Here is a 23,213-nt window from a genome sequence, read left to right as displayed (position 1 = left end):
TCTGTCTTCTTGGGTGGGGAAAAGCATGGCCACTTCAAGGCCAGTTGGCTGGAAGGGAGAGAATGCAAGAGGAAGGTGGTATGAAATGCGGTTGAAAGGTGGGCAGGAGCCAGCCCATGCTGGGCCTTGCAGAAGTTCAGTCTTTATCTTAAAAGCTGTGAGAACATCAGAAAGGGCTTAAGAAGGATGGGTGATTTACATTTGAACAAGGCGGTCTTAAGGACTTTAAGGAATTTGCGTTCACTGAAGGAAATTCTGGAGTTAGTCTTATCCCTCAGGAAGCCTCTATGGGCCTAGTAAAAATAGCAGACGCCTGGGAATGTCCCGGTTCTGTAAATGGTAACCTTAGGAGTTTGGATCAGGTGGGCCCAGGAACTAGCTCCAGACAGCACTGCCCGTTCAGAACCATTATTCACCTTGCCTTAGTCTGGTTAGTGGTATTCTAGATGTGTCTTTATCTTCTAGATATGTGAGGACACTGTGTTGTCCTGTTAAGTAGCTCAGAAAATTTAGATGCTGATTGTTAACATAATGTTAATGCATGTGCTGAGTGTTTTCAGTGACTTGCCTGGTTATAATTTTACAAGATCAGAGAAATGCTACCTCTGTTTGATCTCTTTAATTATGTTAGTTTTTCCTCTGAACAGCTAATCATTAGTGAACACCAACTCTGTTCCCAGTTAGGTGTTACTTTTAAGAAACTGCAGACAAGGGAGAAGCTCTGAAAAGCAGAATTCACCCTTTGTAAGATACATTTACATTTGTAAGGGAAATCTCCATTTGTAAAGATGTCTCCCTCTTGGCACCAGAAAGAAGGGGGGATGACCTTATCTCTAGAAACTCTTATCAGTATGGAACCAAGGACTTAAATCTGTGTAATAACCTTACTCTTGTTTACTGTGCTTTTTCTGGTAATCTCCCATAACTGACTCCCCCCACCCCCAACATTCTCTTTTGTCTTTAGCTGAAGATGATATGGAAGCTGGCAGCTTGGCCATTCCGGCAAGTTACCCAGTGTCCTGGGTTTCTCCCACATCTACATGTTCCAAAGCTTTGTTTGATTTTCTACTGTTATTTGTCAATTTGTTACACTGTTTTGTGTCAATTTGATTCATAGCCCAGCCAGAAGGACCTAGAGAGGGTAGAGGAGTTCTCCTCCTCCCCTACAGCTGTATTTGAATTTCTGAAATTTTAGCTTTGTTCTTTAAACCTTATTTTCCTCTCTCCTACCTCCCACCTCAACTCCTTTTTTTAGAATCACTTTCTGATTCCCCTGTAAACACACTAATTGGACCTGTGTTGCTTCTAATGTTTATATGAAGGTGCATCTCCTAATTTAAGGACCATCCCCCATCCGAAATCCTGTCTTACAAGATATGAAACCTGTGAGTTCATCTGAATGAGTGTTTGAAGGGCTTGGAGCCATTCAGTCTGTAATGAAGGCCTCAGGGTGATATTTTTGTTGCTGCTCCTTTGTCAAATGTCATCGATTGACCCCAGACACTCAAAAAGATAGGGGAGACTCCATAAATGATTCTCACTGTACCTCATCCTGTTACTTACCATTTCTTTGATTAATCATCCTGCCTGATCACTAAGATTTTGCCTCCTCTGATCCCACAAAATTCCACCCGGCTTTGGTCCTTTTGATGCGGGGTCGGTGAATTTAGATCCATCCTCGAAAAACAGAAAGGCACAAGGAAAGGAAAAAGGGCACTTACCAGAACTCGAGCTCACAAGCCGATGAAGCGAGATCCCCTTACGGAAGATCCCCTGAAGCAAGTTCCCCCTACGGGCCACCAGAAATGATGCGGGGTCGGTGAGCCGAGGAGTCGAAAGAAAGATTTCTTAGACTCTCAAGATCTGGCAGTAGTGCTCTTTTATTTAGAGAATAGTGTGGAATAGCATGGGGACAGGACCCATGGGCAGTCAGAGCTTCTGCTGCCGCCGCTTCTGCTGCCCCCGCTGGCATGGGGACAGAACCCATGGGCAGGCAGAGCCGCTGCTGCTGCCCCCGCTGGCATGGGGACAGGACCCACGGGCAGTCAGAGCTCCTGCTGCTGCTGCCCCGAGTTGAGGGTTAGGACTAAATTTAAGGCATAGGTATGTGAGTTATCTCTTTACAAGACAAAGAATATGTAAAAAAGTTAAAATGGTAGATAAGAATCAAACCGGATTGAGTAAATGGCAGAAGTCACCGCTTGAATTTTATCCTCGGCTAAAGACAAAGGAGGATTTGTGGGGGGGAGGGTCAGTTACATGAGGTTGCCAGACAGTAACCAACTTAAGTTCTTGCCTCTGGCATTGATTAAGAGCTTCTAGAGATAAGACCATCCTCCCTTCTTCCTGGCACAGAGAGGGAGGCATCTTCACAGATAGAGGTTTCCCTTAGAAACGTAAATGTTTCCCAACAAAGGGGCAAACAAATTCCACTCCTTGGAGCCTGAATCTCATCTGTAGTTTTAAAACTAACCAGCCTAAAAATCCTCATCATAAGCCATTTTAAAATTAAGCAGCCTAAAAATCCTCATCACTTTCACCTGCAGATGGAGTCTCCCTACTGCATTGCTCATCATTTCAGTATTCATGATGCTGATGAATGAAGAATTTCTTAAGAGAAAAATCGGTATTCATGCATATTTACATCTTAAGAGCCCAGTGAAATAAACCCTGTACCTTTGTGAGATACCTTAAATATGTTTTTTAAGTTTGTTTCCAGAAAGAAAAGGGGGCAGTCCCAGTGGTGTAGTGGGTAAGTTAGTGTGCTGCACTTTGGCGGCTCAGGGTTTGCGAGTTCAGATCCTGGGCACGAACTTACACAGCACTCTCAAGCCATGCTGTCTGTGGTGGCATCCCACATACAAAATAGAGGAAGATTGGCACAGATGTTACCTCAGGGACAATCTTTTTCTTCAAAAAATAACCAACCCTGAGTTATACCATTTTCTCCTCTGCCCAACTCTTTATAGGATTTAAATTTTAGGAAGGACTGAATTAATAAACAGAATTACTGTGTAATCAAACAAGAACTTTTGTAGGTAATTTAGTTCATTCTCCAGTCATCAGACAAGATAATACTCAACCTTCCCTCACTAATTGAATTAGAATCATAGAAATTGTTGCCTAGAAACAGTGGTCACCAAATTTAATTTCACATTAAAAATGCTGATTCCTGGGCCTAACCAAGACCTGAACCCAAATCTTCAGAGGTGGAACTTGGGCATCTGAAAACTTTGAAGTGCTCCAGGTGATGCTTGTCTGAGGACCACTCTTAGAGATTATCTCGCTTCCCCCTCACCTTGTATAAAGTCATAAGGCTTAAGAGATGGCATCAGGATAATGTTAATTTTAAGCACATATTTTTACAGTAAGTTGGGTTTCACCAAGGCTTTCTTAATAAACTGCCTATTCTGTATTTTCTCTTAAGTAAATCTCTTCTGTCTCTTCATCAGATGTTCAAGCACATGCTTTCAGAGAAGCAAGCCAAGTGGGAGCATTACAAGAAGGAGGGCTCTGAGCGGATGACCGAGCTTGCTGATGTTTTTTCGGGAGTGAAACCCCTAACCAGAGTGGAGAAAAATGGTAATTGCTGAAGAGGAAATATTAGTGTATTTGAAATGTACACACACATTCTTGGAAACCAACAGAGTAAAAAGTTGCTATGTTGTCATCATTTGCTAGGATGTTGCTAACGAAGGTCTGAAGTTTAGTTTTGGCTCCCTCTAGCTTTGTGCTCCCTTGGGCAATCCTTATATCCTCTCTTCAGGTTTCTTATCTTTGAAATATGAGGTTAGGCTAAATCCAGGGTTCTTGTACTCTGGTTCATAGATAGTCTTTGTAGAGTCATAATCCACCCTCCCACTCACCATAGTATACAAAACTAATGTGTCAGCTTATGTGCCTTCGAGGGGAGAGGGGAAGGACCCATAACTGTAATGATCTTCTCAGAAGGAGACTTCACCCAAGAAAATTAGTAACTGCTAATATAGATGACATCTAAGATTCTTGTCTTCTGTCTTGCTTGGTTCTTTTTCACTGATGCTCCTGCCATCTAGTGGCAGAAGAGGGAACCTGCAGATTGTTTTCAAAACTTGGAGCTCGTTTTACTTTAATGATTTTATTCCTGCCTCTTTAGGAAATTTGATCTATAGGAAAATTATGGTATCACTTCAAATTTTTAAATAGATAGGAGCCTTTCAAAATGCCCCCAAAAGATCATGCTGAATTTTAAGATGACAAATTAAAGTATTTTTTTAAATGCTTGATGTTTGTTTTAACGATCAAATTCATTTCCAATAAAGTTCATTATACAGTAGAATTGCTTAACAGTATAGCTTTTTATTAAAGAAAGCAACTTTACTAATTTTGATCGGTATGAGCTTCTGATTACTATATTTGGCTTTTGTTGATTTGCTGAGGGGTTGGTCTGAAATATATTTCCGAATTATATTATGATTCCTGTTGGAAAAAGTCAACTGGTTCTTAATGATGTGATATAAATTGACAACATGTTTTGCAGGTCACCATACTGTGACTGTAAAACAGAACCACCTGTAACAATCTGACCAAATTAGTTGTCTAGAATCGGGCACATTAATCTCTGTTCTAGTCTCTTTTAGGTTCTAATAAATACCAGCATTGTTTCAGAGGTCCTCCAAAACAACATCTTAAACTTTTTCTGGCTATATGGAGTATTTTAGCTTAGGAAGTGCTTTCACAAATGTTTCTTGTTTGATCCTTACAACCCTGTGAAATAAACATCTTTATCCTTATTTTATTTATAAGGAAACTGAAGCTTAAAAATGTATTCACTTGCTGGAGGTAACGGAGGTCCAGAGCCTGGATCTAATCCATTGCCTTGGACTCCAGTTCCTGTGCTCTTTATCCTACTCCATAGCTGTCCCTCAGTCCTGCAAAAAATCTTTAAAATTATACTAGTGTTCCTCATGCCAATTTTTGAAATAACATAGACTATAAGCCCTTAAGTGCTTTTATTAAAGTGAAATCAACCCATTGATAAAACGCAAATACTTTAGGAAATCAACTTGGTGCAGTGCGAAGAGCAAAGCCTTTGAACCAGGACAGACTGTTGTGAAAATTCTGGTGCTACCATTTAGTAACTGTGTAACCCTGCATAGGATTCTTAATATCTCTGGGCATCAGCTTCCTTATCTGAAAAATGGGGAATAATTCCTCCCTCCATAGATTGTTGTGAAGATTAAATGCAATGAGATTTAGAGCTTTGCCTGAACCACTGAGCATGTTCATGCCCTTCCCTTTCTCTGCCTTGTGAAATGCTGTCTCATTTGTGAATGCAAATGGCACCATCTAATCTGTTCAGACCTCCCTATGACTCACCACTCATACTTCATACTCCTGACATCTTGGCCCTCAAAGACATGCCTTTGTCATTTTTGCACCAAAGTCTCTGCTCATGTTTGTCCCTTCTTCTAGGGACCCATCTTCACTTCTCCAGAAGACTCTCCCTGATTAACTCTGTGTCCCATCCTCCATCTGCATCCCATCCTTCACCTGTGTCCCATCCTCCATCTGCATCCCATCCTTCACCTGTGTCCCATCCTCCATCTGCATCCCATCCTTCACCTGTGTCCCATCCTCCATCTGCATCCCATCCTTCACCTGTGTCCCATCCTCCATCTGCATCCCATCCTTCACCTGTGTCCCATCCTTCATCTGCGTCCCATCCTTCAGTTCCTTCCCGACTCCTCTCCACCCCGTTACTATCTTTGCACATATTGGTTTACAACATATCCTTGGGCCTTTTAACCTCTTCTGCCTGGTATCACAGCCTAAGCTACTTAGGTAGAAAGTTTCAGCTCTTCTACTGGGTCACGTGCCCCAGACATTTTTGTGGTCGTTGTTGGGAGAATTCCTGGGGGCAATGTTAGGTACACAGTGAAAGCTCTGTGAGTGAGAACTAGATTTGTAAAGGATTGTTTAAATCAAAGCCACAGCCTCAAGAATTCTGGGATTTCAGTAGTCTTTCCTTGTTTCTGTATTAATAGAAAATCTTCAAGCTTGGTTCAGAGAGATCTCAAAACAAATATTGTCTTTAAATTATGATGATTCTACTGCTGCAGGCAGAAAAACTGTGCAACTAATACAAGCTTTGGAGGAGGTAAGGAAAGTCTTTTTAAATGACAGTTCTTGGATGATGAATCATACTTTTTGACTCACCCAGCAATCTGCTCCTGGAAATATATCTAAGAGAATATTTCATCAGAAGCAAAAGCAGTATGAATTAATATGCTCACTGTAATATTATATACAGTGTCCTGAAATTGGGAAAATAATTAAATGACCAACATGAAGAGAATGGTAGCAAAAATTAATGGTATTACAACTTGTGGAAAAATGTAGTCTTGGAAAAATAATTATGAAAACAATATAGAAACCTTGGGAAGATTGTGTAAGGAGGTAAAAGCAAAAATAAAACTGTGTTGTATTTTTTAGATTGGTCAAGAGTGTGTGCCTGGGGGAGAAAACTACAAAGGAATACACAAAAATGAAAATAGTTATATAATGATCATATGCTTATAAGTGGTGTATTTTCTTTTCTGAAAAAATAGTTTGTTTTTTATCTACTCAAAAATATTTGTACCAAACAAGCATTATTTTACCTCCACACTCTAAAAATTTTAATTGTGTACTGAGCTTAAAATGTAAAATAAACGAAAGTATCAGAACAATAACCATAAACTCTATTATTTAAACATCATTCATACTCATCTGGAACCCTGTCCAGTTGGTGTAAGTGTACATTTTTAGAGATCTAATTAGTACTTTTTTCAGTTGGCAGACTTTCGTCTTGGCTTTTTGCTATTTTTGTGAGGTTTTTAGAATGGTTACTGTTAATGGCAACACAGTATAATTCTCCGTTGTTAGCCAGCCAGTTTCCCTAGCCATTCCAAACAATTGTCCACTTGTACTATTTCTATTTTGGTTGTTTTTTTGGGTTTTCTAGTCTATAGTACAATTAAAAACAGCTTTGTAAATCTCAGATGCTTTTATCTTTTGTGTTATTTATTTTTCCATATAACCCAGGCCCCTTGAATTATATACATTAAAATTTCAGGACACTGTGGAATCATTATTTGTTTTAAAGAGTCCGTCAAAAGAACTTAATAATGTACAAGTGCCAACACCTTGGTTGTGATGTGAGTTATTTTATTTTTTAGCAATCCTTCAAATCTTCAGAATTAAGAGGATTTTCCCAATATATGTTTATTGATATTAAAATGGAAAATGGAAGTATTCACTTATTATGGCATTTAGATAAGGATAATAAGCAGTAGAACATTTCCTAATCCTAGAAATTTGTGTGTTATTTTATGACTTGGCTTATACATTTCTGAAATTATAACTTGAAATAAAAATTTTGCCAAGAAATGCTTTGGAAGTAGCATGCTCTATTTGAAGTCTTTTCAAGGAAAAACAAACACCATCGAGGGCATTCAGAATTTTAAAATTAAATATATTTATGTAACACAGGTTCAAGAATTTCACCAGTTGGAATCAAATCTACAAGTATGTCAGTTTCTTGCTGATACTCGCAAATTTCTCCACCAAATGATCCGAACCATTAACATCAAAGAGGAGGTCCTGATCACGATGCAGATCGTTGGGGATCTTTCTTTTGCTTGGCAATTAATTGACAGGTACTGTGGACAGGCTGACGTTTGCCCATGACGAAGGGCACTCTCAACATCTCCTTACCATTTGTCTCTTTTTACAGCTTCACATCTATCATGCAAGAGAGCATAAGGGTGAACCCATCCATGGTGACTAAACTCAGAGCTACATTCCTAAAGGTAAGCAAAGAACAGTGAGATCCCGTTCTCAGTTCCTAGGGAAGAGTTGGTCTTCGTTATTACCTCATTCATTAATTCAGCCCAGGATTTCATCCTTTTAGAAAGTTAGATAACGTAAGTATTTGCATAGACTGAAAATTGTTGGCAATTTCTCCACGAGAGCATAGCTTCAAAAGGTGCCAAGGGCTGGCCCCGTGGCTCAGTGGTTGAAGCTCCACACACTCTGCTTCAGCAGCCCAAGTTCGTAGGTTCAGATCCCGGGTGCGGACCTACTCCACTCATCTGCCATGCTGTGGAGGCATCCCACATACAAAGTAGAGGAAGATTGTCACAGATGTTAGCTCAGGGCAAATCTTGCTCACACACACACCCAGAAGATGCCATGAATAATTTAAGTTTGAATTAATAATATAAGCTGGAGTGTCTTGCAGAAAATTATTTTGAAATGAAAATAAATGTTTTTTTGTTGTACCAGTATACTGAAAATGTGAATCCTATGGGTCCTTTTTTCCCTAGATGTGAATTGAGTCCTTTTACTTCTTCATTTAAAAACTTCTCATTGAGCCTCCGCTACAAACTAGGACCTCCTCTAAAGGTTAGGGATAGTGTGAACAGCACAGACATGGTCCCTGCTCTCACGGTAGTTTCAGATCGTGATAAATGAACGCATAACTTACCCAATGTCTTCTAATGGAATCACCGTATATATTAACTCTGAGGTGCACTTTCTTTCATATTTAAACATCTCTGTAATTGGCGGTGAGTTTTATAATTGCTGGCCGCATGTTTTTTCTTTCTGAGTGGTACATAAAATACTGGCACTTCTTACAGTCCACGACACCTTAGATTGGACTCGGTACAGAAATCCATCACTCAAAATGTCTGATTCCCGTGCAAGAGTAGCTGTCTTCTGTAGCACAGTGGCTCTCAAACTTGAGGGGCATCAGAATCACCTGGAAGGCTTGTTACAACAGATTGCTGGACCCATCCCCCAGAGTTTCTGATGAAGTACATCTGGGGTGGGGCTCAAGAATGGGCATCTCTAACAAGTTCCCAGGGGATGCTGATGCTGCTGGTCCAGGGACCACAATTGGCAAATGAGTAGCTTGCAGATGACTGTCATTTTTAAAAAATTGTATCATCGTAAAAAAAAAAAATAATAATAATAATAATAATAATAAAGATGTTTAAGGCAATTAAAAAAAAAAAAATTGTATCATCGTCATCAGAAACTATGAATGACTTTGATGAAGTTTAGTGGTGTTGCTCTCTCTTGGGTAAAGCCCAAGAGCTTTGGTGTATGTTACTGTTTCTGGAAAGAGCGCAATCTCTAGGACTCTTTGAGACAGAGAAACAGATATATCTTATTTTTCTTCCAGCTTGCCTCTGCCCTTGACCTGCCCCTTCTTCGTATTAATCAAGCAAATAGCCCCGATCTTCTCAGTGTGTCTCAATATTATTCTGGCGAATTGGTGTCCTATGTGAGAAAGGTAAGAAATGCGTCAGGGTGTTTTATTGGCAAACCAACTGCTATTGTAAGCACAAAAGGTGTGCTTGGGGCCCTATTAAGAGTATACCCATGTTCCTTTCTCTGATTCTTAATTTGATTCCAGAAATTTGCAACACCTAAAAATAAACTTATTCTTACTGGTTCTTTAGATGAGCAGATATTTTTTTTACTTTCAAAGAACTTTTACACCTGTTTTTTTAAATGCTGGTGGTATTGACCTCCACTTTCTGGTGAAGAAACAGATTATAATGGCTTCTTCCAAGTCACAGAGCTAGTTGGTAAAAGAGCCAGATCTTGAGCCAACATAGTCTAGTCTGAACTTAATTAAAGCTTTCAGCAGAATTTGGGTCCTTGTTTTAATAACTTATTGTTCATCATGGAGCCCGACAGGTCTGGATTCAAAATTTTCTTGTGTCACATAGCAGCTGAGTGGTCTAGAGCATGTTACTTAACATCTCTGAACCTCAGTCTTTTAAAACTTCATAATGTGGAAGTGATAAGATCTTTTGCAGCGTTTCCATGAGGATTAGCTTTATATCCTGTGAGCGACTCATGTCTGAAGGAGCATAGCCCATTGCCTGAGAGCTCTTTCAAGTCGCACAGCATCCCTTCTGTAGACAGATAAATGGCTGTTTGTACACACGGGTATCCTTCTTACTGTTGTCCTAGCATTCATCAGCTAAGAAAAATAAAAGAGACTTTCAATTGTTTTTCCTCTTTTCCTTTTCACTAAAGGTTTTGCAGATCATTCCAGAAAGCATGTTTACTTCTCTTCTGAAGATCATAAAACTTCAGACCCACGATATCATTGAAGTGCCAACCCGCCTGGATAAAGACAAGCTGAGGGACTATGCTCAGCTTGGCCCACGATACGAGGTGCCGTGTCCCTTTGACTTCTGCCCTTTGATATTGAAAACCCGAAACCATGAAATATCACAGATGTGTTGCCTGGCATATCCCCAGGACCACCCGACCACTTGTGATTTGTTTCTTCCCACTCTCAGTGATAACCACATTTACCATTGTAATGAAATTTATTCCTTACATTGTCCTGGTGTCATTTAAGGCTTTGCCTGCCTGAATGTTCTCAGAGGAAGTAGAGCTCAGCTGGTCACTTTTCTTTTGAACAGTCTTGGTGAATCAGCCCTTCTCTTGGGCTGCATAGCCTAGACTTTTCACATTCGAGTTCCTGCTTCATCCACCAAACCAGTGGCTCAAAATAATCCTCATTCCACGAACCATTTCCTCCAGGCGGACTTTTAAACCCACTCCATAGTTAAGGAGCCTCAGAAGTTGTTCTTCTCAAACTCCTCCGCTTTCCTTTCTCCCTGAACTGAAAATTAAAGATGTGAAAAGTAAAATCTAGTGAAAATTGAAAATGTGATATCTGTTTCCAATTTCACATCCTTTGATGCAACTCTAAAAATTGCAACAGGAACTCAGATTTTCAAGCTCAGAATTTCCACATTTATTCTAACTCAAAAAAAGAGCATCAGTCTACCTTATCACTGTCTCCTGGTGTTGCTTGTAAAGAATGTGGAAGGCAGTGAAGGAGAGTTACCCTCTCATAGTCTCAGTCAGCCTTTTCTTCTTGGAAGAGACCATCCATATCATTGAGTCCTGCCCTCATCTTAGACATGAGAAACTGAGGCCTAAAGAAGGGGAAATGATTGGTTGAAGGTTAGGGAATGAATTAACGTCTTCTGACGCAGTCACCCAATATGTCCAACAGTGGTCTCAGTTACCCCACAAAGCCTCGTTTCTGACCAGGACACATGTACCCGGTGTCCTAAAGCTGCACACTCATTGCTGTTGTTTTTGCCCATTCCAGGACTATTAGCCAGTGATTTTAGCTTCCCGTAGAAATAATGTCTTTTATGAGAAGTACTTCATTAACTTCTTTTTCTTTGTTGAAGGTTGCCAAGCTTACTCATGCTATTTCCATTTTTACTGAAGGCATCTTGATGATGAAGACGACTTTGGTTGGAATCATCAAGGTAACAGTTTGATGCTGGTCCACGTGTCTCGTAGTAAGAGCCTTAGTAGTTTGGATTATTGTGGAATGTATCCTATGGGATAATGTTACCACCTTATGTCCCTTGCTTGTTTCATATTCAGCTTTTGATCTTCATTTATTGATGGAGGAAGAGAGAGCATTATAATTCTTACCTTTGAGAATACCCATGAGTTATTTAAGAGAAATCCTTTTACTGAATTTTCATAATAACAAAGAAAACAAACAGTTCAATTCTCTTAGGCAAAATAGCTAGCTCACTCACCTGCTCTCCCTCTCTCTGTCTCCCCCTGTCCCCCAAACTGTTCTCTCTTTTCAGTATTTTTGTACTGCACCCCAAGTACAGAAAGCTGAGATAATTGTACCTGTCTGTTCACAGGCCGTTGTCATCACTGATGTCTGCAAGCTCCTCTCTTCTTTTTTCTTTCTCTTCTCCTGGATACCCACACCCATTTCCATCCTCGCACAGCACCCACTCTGTATGTTTGATTTTTGTCCCTAAGTACGGAAGTATCCTTATTTTTAACATGTGGTGTTATTTTATGTATACATGGGTTTTTGATTTATCTAAATCATATTGTGCGCTAAATCTCATTGTTTTTCCAGCTTTTCTTACTGCTTACTGCTTTTTAAATTTATTTATGTTGCTGTGGGTCAGGTAGTTGGTTACTTGGTCCTGCTGCAGAGAATTCCACATTTTACTTAATTATTCCCCTAGGCACAGACACCTGTGTTGCCCATTTTCACCCCTGGTCTCCCCATTATCATAAACACTGTCAAGATGAGCATCTCTGAGCATGTCCCCACTGCAGACTTGTGCAAGAGTTTCTCTGAAATCTATATACCACCAGGAGTGGATCACTGGGCCTAGGGCATATTTATACTTAATTTGTCTCAATACTGCCGGATTCCCTCTGAAATGACTTGTTTCCTGTGTATCTACTCACATTTTTGCCAGTTCATGTTATTATCCACTTCCCAATTTTTGTTCTCTCAAGGGATGTAAAGTGAGATCTCATTGCTCTTTTAATTTGTAATCCTATGATGACTAGTGGTGTTCCCATTGACAGAATTCATGGTGCTGTTATTTATTTTTCCATTTATCTGACATCAGGAGAATCTGAACATTTTCGATTTTTAAAAAAATTTGTATCTATCGAATTGCCAGATTAACGTTTGTGTTAATAAAATCTGAGAAAATATAGAAAATGAACCTAAATAGAAATGGAACTTTAGTGTGTGGTTCCTGGAAGTGTGCTGAAAGAAATACCATTGTCCCCCTGGAATATTAATAGAATCCATTAGACGTGCTCTAGGCCTGATGCCAGTTTAACTCAGTTGATATGCAGAGAGTACACATGCAGGTTCCCACTTCTGACTAATCTGTAAAGTGATGATAAATCCTAGGACCAGATTATCTTTTGCCACAACCTTTCCGATAATAAGAGCAGAGGGACTGTCGTCCTGACCCCATTCAACCCAGTAGACTATCTCTGCCGGTCTAACGACTCGGGGCTGTTTGTAAGGGATCCTGTGGCCCTCACTAATCTTCAACCTTCGAAAGTTAAGGATCTATTTCAAACACATAAAAAATATAAGTTCACTTTAGTTGATATGACTTAAAACAAGTGAGATATACACAGAGATATACATAGAAATGTTCATTGTTACAGGTAGCCGAAAGAATAGAAAGAATCTAAACCTTTATTGGTAAGAGGATGGCTAAATGTATCGTGATGCATTCATACCATGGATTGCTCTGCTGCCATTCAAAAAGAATTTGCCACTGGAAGATTTCCAAAACTTAAATTGAAAAAAACAAATTGTAGAATAGTGTGTCTGTGTGTGTGTGTTATGAGCTCATTTAGATTTTTTTAATTAAATATATATTTAAGGACAAATATTTATGTGTATGAATTAATAGAGAAAAGTCTGGAGGATCCATACGAAAGCTGTTAACTTTTGTTAACTTCGGGGAAAGAGATAGAAATGTGGGGAAGGGGCTGTGTTAGCTATGAACACTCCATAAATTACTGAAAGTCTGGGAAGAATTGGAAGAGCCATGTAAGATCTGTAGATTCATGAAAAGATTTAACTGTTTCACTGAATTTGTTGTTCTAAGGAATATTTCTTTGCAAACTTCATGTTACTTCTTTGATTTTATTCTCATTGATTATATTTATCTATAATTTACCTTTTTATTATAAGATAGAGCACAGATCCTGAAAGCTACAGAAACAATTATGTGGCTTAATGGGTTATTATAAGGTAAACACCATTTGTTCTCACCCCTAATCAAGTCAAAAAATATAATTTAGCCATCTCCCACCCAGGATCCTCTTCACGTGCTCTGACTTAATCTCAGTCTCTCTGTTTATAGTTTTGTTATCCAAAAGTAAATCTCTAGACACTATAGTTATGACTTGCCCATTTAAAAAAATTTATTATGGGGGCTGGCCCAGTGGCGTAGTGGTTAAGTTCGCATGCTCCACTTTGGTGGTCTGGGGTTCGCAGGTTTGGATCCCGGGCACAGACCTAGCACCACTCATCAAGCCATGCTGTGGTAGCATCCCACATAAAACAGAGGAAGATTGGCACAGATGTTAGCTTAGCAATAATCTTCCTCAAGCAAAAAGAGGAAGATTGGCAACAAATATTAGCTCTGGTCCAGTCTTAGACACACACGCACACACAAAAATTTATTATATCTTTTAAGTCTTTTTAATTTCCACATTTCTCCTCCATTCCTTTCTCTCCTTACAATTTACCTGTTGAAGAACCTGAGGCCTTGACCTATTGTTTCTCCACAGTCTGGATTTTTCTGATTTCATAGTCATGATGTAATTCAACATGTTTCTCTGGCTTTTGTATTTTCTGTAACTTTCACTGCAATTATCTTCCTTGAAGTTTAAATATAATCAAACCCAGATGGAACCCATCAGTTGTCTTTATGACTTTTTAAAATAATGGTCCTTTACAAAGTAAAAGAAACAAGTCTCAGGGACTTTAAAGAAGTGTGTTGAAACTATCTGATGCTTTATGGATCTGATAGGAGACTGTCTTTTAGGAAATAACAAAAGCTTTCTCATTATAGAAGGAAGAATCAGCAAAATAAGCTTGTAGAGTCAGACAGCAGATTTGCTGTCCTATTTTACCTCCCTAATTACAAACAGCATCCCGAGAATGCTGAGAGAAAAGAGAACTGTTAAATCTGCAGTGTGGTCCAGCCCCAAGCTTTGCTCCTATGGATGTAGAGGCCCTGAGATGACATCCAGAGGGAAGACACGAACCAAATTCAAAGGCAGGCCCTTCATTCCACTGCCTCCTCCTGGTGATAAGGAAAGGCACTTTTTACTTTTAATGAAATGATTAAAATGTGAGGCAACTTACAACTTTCCACCCTCGTCATCTTTGAAATGTCATGTTGTACAATTATCATCATGAATTTTACTGAGATAAACCAAATCCTAAAGAGGTGACAGGTTTAATAATTCTGTCCAAGGTACACAAGATTAAAGAGGGGCAGGAAGGAAAAGAACCCCAGTCGTTTAGAAATGAGGTAGGAAAGTGCTCCATGCCAGCTTCTGGAAGCCATCTTTCCTCTGGGTTTCCTCTGGACTGCACTTTTCCTCACTGCCATGTATTGCTTTTTGATTTGCCCGTAGGTGGATCCGAAACAGTTGCTGGAGGATGGAATAAGGAAGGAGCTAGTTAAACGTGTTGCTTTTGCTCTTCATAGGGGATTGATCTTCAACCCTCGAGCCAAGGTACCAGATGACCAAAATGGGTTGGCCTTTCTCTCTTCTCAGCTTGCAAAAGGGACTAGAACACCATTTTTAACTATTATGAGCAAGACCTTTCCTCCTATCTAACATCTATCTAATATGTGATGTTCGATACTATCAACTGATGGGCTTCTTTGTCCTATATTGTAATCCATTCATTTTATATGAAAATCCTTTTTAAAACCAGTCCTTGTTTCTTTCACCTGTTGATCCCCTAGTTTAAGAATTGAATTGATGTTTATGATTCGGAGTTGTCTTATATTTAAAAGAATTTGTTAGCCCTAAATCAGATAAAAACTTATTATGAAGGCTCTAATTTTTTATTTTGCTTGATCTGTTAGGGAATATGATCATTTTTTTTCGAGAGAAAAAAATAGGCCTGAAATTTGTATCTGGGGTACTTTTCACCTCAGTTAATTTAATTTAAAATACTTTAAGTGTTTTAAGATTAGATATATTCATCAAATGATATGAGAGAAATCACCGACATTCGTTTTTTGTATTCTTTTGTATGAGGCTTCCTTCCCAAATGAATGAAATCTATTCTTTGCTGAATGTCTGACATAAGTTACCACTCATCATAGGTGAGAGAGGAAGTGAGTATTTCCAAAGCTGTCTTAAACCATCCCTGTGGTCTCTCACTTGGGGTATCACTTCAAGTCTAACGAAGATATTAGAGGTTGACAATCTACTTCAGTATAATAGATTGATGTTTCCCCTTTTGTGCAGCCGAGTGAATTGATGCCCAAGCTGAAAGAGTTGGGAGCTACCATGGATGGATTCCATCGTTCTTTTGAATACATACAGGACTATGTCAACATCTATGGTCTGAAGATCTGGCAGGAGGAAGTATCTCGTATTATAAATTACAATGTGGAACAAGAGTGTAATAACTTCTTAAGGACAAAGGTATCTAAATAAGCTTAAAATTCTTGACTATATTTGTTACTGCTGATGTCTAAAATACATACCCCAAACCTCAGAAATTCCAACAAGAAAGTTTATTTATTTAAATAGTTACTAAAAAATTAGTAAGCACTAGACTATCACGGATACCCTTGGAGTACGTCCAGGAGTCATGAAGGATGCAGAAAGGTTGATATGGCACCTGACCTTTCGGAGCTTACTGTCCTAAGGAGAAAGCAGATAGAATTAAATGGCTACAGAATGAAGCTGTTTGTTGTTTTTGTTATAACTCAAGTGAATGAGAGTTCAGAAGACTTAGGAGTCCAGTTGGGCTTGATCAGGTTATATACCAAAGAGTGGAATTGCTGGGTCATATGGTAATTCTGTGTTTAACTCACTGATGAACCATCAAACTGTTTTCTACCCTGCCGGCACCATTTTTTCATTCCCACCAACAGTGTTGGAGGGTTTTAATTTCTCCACATCCTCGCCCACACTTATTTTCCCTTTTTTTGGTAAATTATAGCCATCCTAATGAAGGTGAAGTGGTACCTCATTGTGGTTTTTATTTGCATTTCCCTAATGACTAATGATGTTGAGCATCTTTCCATGCGCTTATTGACCATTTGTAAATCTTGTTTGGAGACATGTCTGTTTATCTCCTTTGCTTGTTTTTTAATTGGGTTCTTTGAGCCCCAAATTCTTGAGTGTCATAGCTAAGAATTTTGACTTTAGCCTGTAAAGGAGCCACTCTGTAAGTTTTTAATTAGGGAATTGACATGATTCAGCTGCCATTTTTGAAAGATTAAGTATCTTCTGAGCTTAGGATATTTTGGATTTTTATTGTTGCATTGATACATGTTAACTTATAGGACAAAAAGCCAGAAATTTCTGTGTCTCTTCTTGTCACTTCTCCTCAGTCACTTCACTTTTTCACAGATATTTCCCTTTTTTTATAAATGCTATATGTGGCATTTCTGGAATGCTATTAATGCCGTTTTAAGTTTCCTCTTTAAAACCAAGGAACATTTATCATCACTGTTCATGCCACGTTATCTTTGTAAAACTATGTGGAAAAAGGATAACTAGGTTACCTTATCCAAGAGGTACTAAATATTTATGGTTTGGTTTTGCTTTTTCTAGATTCAAGATTGGCAAAGTATGTACCAGTCCACTCACATTCCTATACCAAAGTTTACCCCTGTGGATGAGTCTGTAACGTTCATTGGTCGACTCTGCAGAGAAATCTTGCGGATCACAGACCCAAAGTAGGTGTATCTGAATTCCACTGAGCCTTGAACACCATGGACAATACACAGCTCTAAACATATATTGCATATACCCATATCACACCCTTGTTCCTGCTGCAGTTGGGTCCTTTCTAATGAGTTTATTAAATTCACTTTTTTTTCTTTGAGGAAGATTAGCCCTGAGCTGAGATCTGTGCCCATCTTCCTCTACTTTACGTGTGGGATGCCTGCCCAGGATCCAAACTCATGAACCCCGGGCCGCTGAAGCGGAGTGCGTGAACCTAACTGCTACACCACCGAGCTGACCCCTAAATTCACTTTTTTTCAGACTGCGTATTTTCCTCAGTGGGCCTGAAGAGACCCCAGTCCAAAGAAATATAGATTAAAACAACTATCAGGTCTCTTTCGCCATCTTTTAGTCTGTGCTTCTCTTGCTTTCCAAGTAGCATTCTACTCACTTGGGCCTGTGGGCTCACCAATATGTTAAAACTTCTTAATTACAAACTGCTCATGTGTACCTGTGTAACTGTGGCACGCTCCCCCACTCCAGTCCCTGGGTCTTGCACTTGTCAGCTCCTATCCTGATCTTTTAAGGTTACCTCCTTGTTTCTTAGCTCCACACCCAAGCACTTTTTTTTTTCCTAAAGATTTTATTTTTTCCTTTTTCTCCCCAAAGCCCCTCCGGTACATAATTGTATATTCTTCATTGTGGGTCCTTCTAATTGTATGTGGGACGCTGCCTCAGCGTGGTTTGATGAGCAGTGCCATGTCCGCGCCCAGGATTCGAACCAGCGAAACACTGGGCACTTGCAGCAGACCGCGTGAACTTAACCACTTGGCCACGGGGCCAGCCCCTACACCCAAGCACTTTTGATAGTAAAAACTAGCATTTATTGAGCACTTACCTTGTGCTCTCTTCTCAGCATTAGACACATTATACACAGTCCTTCGTTTACTCTTTACCACAATCTTATGAGGTAGGCATTGTTATTCCTCCCATTTTAAAGATGAAGTAACTGAGGCACGGAAAAGCTGGGTGACTTGCCCAGGATCACAGAATTAATAAATGGTGGACCCAGAAGGCACACCAGGCGCTCTGTCTCCGGAGCCCACCTCTTAAGCACTGTGCCACTCAGGGGCAGACGGCATAGCTTCACTTGCCATGATCACAGTCTAGATACGGTCACATGGGCAAAATCTCATGTCATCGAAGCCGCCCTGGAGATTATTGTAGGTGGGCTCCGTGGTAGAGACTTGCTTGCCGCCTCTCTCAGTGACTACAGCTGAGCCCATTTCCCTCCTTTTTCTTGTTGAGCCTCCGATGAAGCAGTTGGTACTAAGACCGACTGAGGGAAGAGAAGGTTCCTGGCTTCTGTCTCATGTTTACCCCTGGGCACATGCTCACTGAGTGGAATGGTTGGTGTAATTACCCAAGAAAAGATGACTTCCCTTCTTTTTCTGTCCAGCTCTGCATGCATAGTTGAATTTGTGTCAATTAAATGTCCTTATGACATGGCTCCTTTGTACTGCCTTCGCATTCAGGCAGATTTTGTCTCTCTGAACTTATGAAAGTTGGCAAACTATATGTAAACTTCTTCCCAAAATTCCAGCAGAAATGAGTTTTGTTTAGCCAAAAAGAGTAAATGATCCAGAATGTTTTGTAACTCCTCCTTTCTTGGTGCCCATGGGTTGATCACTGAAGCCCTTCTAGAAAACCATCCACCTAGTGCCATGTCAACAGTTGCAGAAAGGAGTGAGTGTGGGATTTCCAGGTCATGTATTGACTTCTTCATCCACACCGGGAGCCTCTCAAATGGCGCATTCACAGCACCAGCACTGGTGGTGCAAGAGGACACGTGGAAACCTGAAAGTAGAATGCAGTTCTGGAAATCCTTTTGTTCTTCCCACTTGCGTCTAAACTTAAACCTCCCTCACCTTATGCCTCTTTTAACTCCCTTCCAAGGGGCGTATCTGTGGAGCTTGCTGAAATCGCAGAGGCTGAGCCTCAGCTCCAGACCACCCCAGTCAAACTCTCCAGGAAGAAGATCCCGGCGTCTCTCCTTCAACACGCTCTACCAGTGACTGAAGGTCCCTACGCCAACATTTGAGAACTGTTAAAATGGTGGTTAAGGGGATGGTGTTGGGATCCAGCCCATCTAAGCCGCAGATGCCTCATCTGTAAAATGAGGGCCAAACAGCTTGTATAGCACGGAGCTATGACGAGAGTGAAACGGTAGCACACGGAGAGGTCATAGCACCTTAGGAGTGCTCAGTAAATACTCAGTGCTCAGTAAATACTGTCAGTTGTTGTCATTGCCATCATCACACTCCTGAGTCTAAAAGGATTCCTTGTTCGATGATCAGAATGTGGAGGAAAGAGGACATGGCTCATCGTCATAGTCTCAAATGCTAGATAGGGCATGAGGAATCAAGGTTCCTGTCTTACAAAAATGGAAGTGACTCAAGACTCTATTTTGTGCCCAGTCTCTAGAAATTCAGAGAAAGACCCTGCAGAGAGCCACCTGGGCTCTGAAGTCCCCCAGCCTGACAACCAACTCTAACCTTGTCCTCTCAAATGACTCCAAAAAGCAGCCCAACCCCGTGGAAATGAATTAGTCAAACCATTGAGGTACCACAGGGCAGGGGAAGGTGATTGACTGAGTTTTACCCTCCTGGCCCATGGGGCGTTCACCGTGAGATATGTTGGGTGCCTAGGCACAGAGGTTATTAAACACAAATCCTGTAACTGTTGTTCCTCATATGTGATGCCCAAATCCTGTTGCATCCCACATCTCTTTAGGATGAATTTTGAAATGCCTTTGGGTTTTAAGTTTGGTTTCTTTTTGTTTTAGAATGACATGTCACATTGACCAGCTGAACACTTGGTATGATATGAAAACTCATCAAGAAGTGACCAGCAGCCGCCTCTTCTCAGAAATCCAGACCACCCTGGGGACCTTTGGTCTGAATGGGTTAGACAGGCTTCTCTGCTTTATGATTGTCAAAGAGTTACAGGTGAGCCTTTCACTTTCGTGTAGATTTCCTGCTACCCTGGGAGAGATGAGAGTAGATCATTTAACTTTTCTTTCATGCTTTCATATACTGACATCAGGCATATTTATATGATTCCTGTTAGGTAGATAAGAACTGAAAATGAACCAGAATTTCTTTGGCCAGCATGGTATTTTTATAAGTAGACTGTTTTTGTGAGTTTCATCCTGGGAAGATAAGACTCTCTTTGAAACCAGCAACTTCTGCCAGGAGGCGATGTTTCTAACAGGAACCGGAAGTTGCTGCTTCCCTATCATCCTATTTATAGCGTTGTATGATTTAGGCCAGTCTCTGTTCTACATAGCGGTTGAGTTAACTGGAGTAGTTATTCATTTTATTCATTAAGTTTGGTTCTTTGATCCTGCTTTCTTGTTTTAGAATTTCCTCAGCATGTTTCAGAAAATTATCCTGAGAGACAGAACTGTGCAGGATACCTTAAAAACCCTCATGAATGCTGTCAGCCCCCTAAAAAGTATTGTAGGTAAGTGTTCTGAAACTAGCCTGCAGTGGAGATAACACGGTAGCCTCTCTAAATTTACTAAACAGAAAATTGTATTTTAACCTTTCAGCAAATTCGAATAAAATTTATTTTTCCGCCATTGCCAAAACACAGAAGATTTGGACAGCTTATCTGGAGGCTATAATGAAGGTATGTTGTGGGAAAGAGGTTGATAATTAATATTATTTTTTTTTTAACTATTATTTTCCTGTAACCTTGTTGTCCAAAGAAAGCCCCTCTTCTTTGTTTTGTCGTCAAAACATAAATACAACACTTCAGTTTATCATTATTTCTAAATTCACTGTTTCTTTATCTTCCTTTCTGGGGCTGTTCTTGACTATGCTTTTCATTGGCCTATTGTTTTCATTTTGCTGGAAAAACTGTTTCTTTTTGAAATGTCTTTAAGGAAGAGGTGCTTTCACCCAAGGAAATGGAAATCTTTCCTCGGTAACGCTCCGCCCTCGCATAACAAGTCTATTTAATGAACTGCTCTATCAGTGTACAGCCCTAATCTGCTCCAAGTAGCTGTTAGAACAACGCTTTTGTCTTTCTCCCCTCCTGTGTCTACATGGATGTTAGAAAGCCAGGTTCTTTGGGGCATAAATTACATTGTGAGTAGAACACTGTCTTTGGAAATGAGTAAGAAAGTGAGATGAGGAGATTGATTTGCAGCGTGGAAGTCTACTTTCTGTAGAATCCACTCATCTGCTTTGCTTCCTTTACTTGGCTTTGGCTCCCAGGGACTCTCTGAATCTTCTTTTTTTTTTGAGGAATATTAGCCCTGAGCTAACTACTGCCAGTCCTCCTCATTTTTTGCTGAGGAAGCCTGGCCCTGAGCTAACATCCGTGCCTATCTTTCTCTACTTTATATGTGGGACGCCTACCACAGCATGGCATGCCAAACGGTGCCATGTCTGCCCCCGGGATTCGAACCAGCGAACCCCGGGCCGCTCAGAAGTGGAACATGCGAACTTAACTGCTGTGCCACTGGGCCAGCCCCTGAATCTTCTGCACATCCTTCTCTCATCACTTGATGATCTGAGACATTCAACAATTCTTTATCGAACACCCGTTACACACAAAGCATTGTCAGTTGTTGGGTGACACAGTAAAAGGAAGCACTACCCGTCTCCTCAGGAAGCCTGCTTACCAGCTAGTAGATTTCTTGGTGGAAACTGATTCATTGTTAGAAGTATCACATACCATAGAAAAAGTCTAGACTGTTCTGGGAATTTGGAAGAATTCCATTCTCTTCTTCCCAATTATATAAATTCATCATTGAGACTGTATTCATTGGTTTCTCAGCCAGATTCACAGTATATTTCCCATAATTTCAGTAAATTGTTTTTGTTTTAATTTGGAAACTTAAACGGAAGAGGTAACTGAAGGAGCTTATGGCTCTGCTCGATGTCCTCTTGTGATTTAGGTCTGACATTCTGTTAGCCAAGTGATTTTCAGATATTCAGAGCTTCTCAGGCCAAGTTTCTAACTGCTGGAAACCCTTTTAGGAGGAGTGAAGAATCACCTGGGGTTGGACAGGCCTGAGTCTCGCCTCTGTGGGAGGCTGAGGGAGAGCACAGGGCTCTTGGAAGAGGCTCGGAGCTGTTCCTCTTGGTTGCCAGATGGTCCACAGCCCATGGCTATTACAGACCACTGTTAGTTGTAATTGCTGGTAATTCAGTAAGAGCCACATATTGTGTCTAAGTCAGTGGTCTTTACGTAAGGCCCCCAAGGACGGATTTGTCTTTTGTCTTGAATTGGGGAAACTGCAGTCCCTAAGCCAGTGCTAATAATCTGGAGCAGCGATGGAAATGTTCTGTGCCGTTCACAGAACATTTCCATCGCTGCTCCAGCTTACACCCTTGAAACGAAGCCTGTGGGACTGAGAAACTGAATTTTTAATTTTATTTCATTTTATTCCTTTTAAATTTAAATAGCCACAAGCAACTAATGGCTGCTATATTGATCTGTGCGGGTCCAGAGAAATCACAGAGAAAGAGTGATAATCCAGAGATCTCTAAATAGACAAATAGGCAGAATGAGCTTACCACTTCCCAGGCTCCTGAGCCCTCTAGAATCTTATTACAGGCTTGTAATACGGGAGCACCGAAAGAGAGTGTTGGTCACCAACATTCAGTATGCTTTAAATAAGAACAAATTATGTTAAACCGCCTTTATTTCTGTTTCCATTTTTTAGATTGGTATTTTCAAGGGAATCCTTGACTTAGAGTATCTAGAATTAAGCAGGGAATTATATGGGCCACTGCAAGATTGGAGCGACACTTTTGAGTGGCCTGAGAGAACCTACTATTTTCTTGGCCTTGCTCTATTCTAATTATTAAATAATAATTTTTTCTATCAGTAAA

At 40.2% G+C, this 23,213-nt stretch overlaps 1 protein-coding gene across 2 annotated transcripts in view; it reads left to right on the top strand.

Annotated features, from left to right (window-relative positions):
* The window catches only part of WASHC5 (WASH complex subunit 5), a 60,175-nt gene that overhangs the window by 22,160 nt on the left and 14,802 nt on the right, over positions 1-23,213 (top strand). For both annotated transcript variants that reach the window (XM_008527508.2, XM_008527507.2), the window contains exons 11-23: positions 3,453-3,582; positions 6,027-6,139; positions 7,513-7,679; positions 7,757-7,832; positions 9,212-9,322; positions 10,078-10,218; positions 11,259-11,339; positions 15,022-15,123; positions 15,871-16,050; positions 17,191-17,315; positions 20,150-20,312; positions 20,727-20,829; positions 20,918-20,997. In XM_008527508.2, the coding sequence (XP_008525730.2) occupies positions 3,453-3,582; positions 6,027-6,139; positions 7,513-7,679; positions 7,757-7,832; positions 9,212-9,322; positions 10,078-10,218; positions 11,259-11,339; positions 15,022-15,123; positions 15,871-16,050; positions 17,191-17,315; positions 20,150-20,312; positions 20,727-20,829; positions 20,918-20,997 (1,572 nt within the window). The remainder of the gene's footprint in view (positions 1-3,452; positions 3,583-6,026; positions 6,140-7,512; positions 7,680-7,756; positions 7,833-9,211; positions 9,323-10,077; positions 10,219-11,258; positions 11,340-15,021; positions 15,124-15,870; positions 16,051-17,190; positions 17,316-20,149; positions 20,313-20,726; positions 20,830-20,917; positions 20,998-23,213) is intronic.

Source organism: Equus przewalskii, chromosome 8, assembly GCF_037783145.1.
Source record: "Equus przewalskii isolate Varuska chromosome 8, EquPr2, whole genome shotgun sequence".
NCBI lineage: Eukaryota > Metazoa > Chordata > Mammalia > Perissodactyla > Equidae > Equus > Equus przewalskii.
Note: the sequence above shows the minus strand (reverse complement) of the source record. Positions and strands in the feature narration are given on the sequence as shown.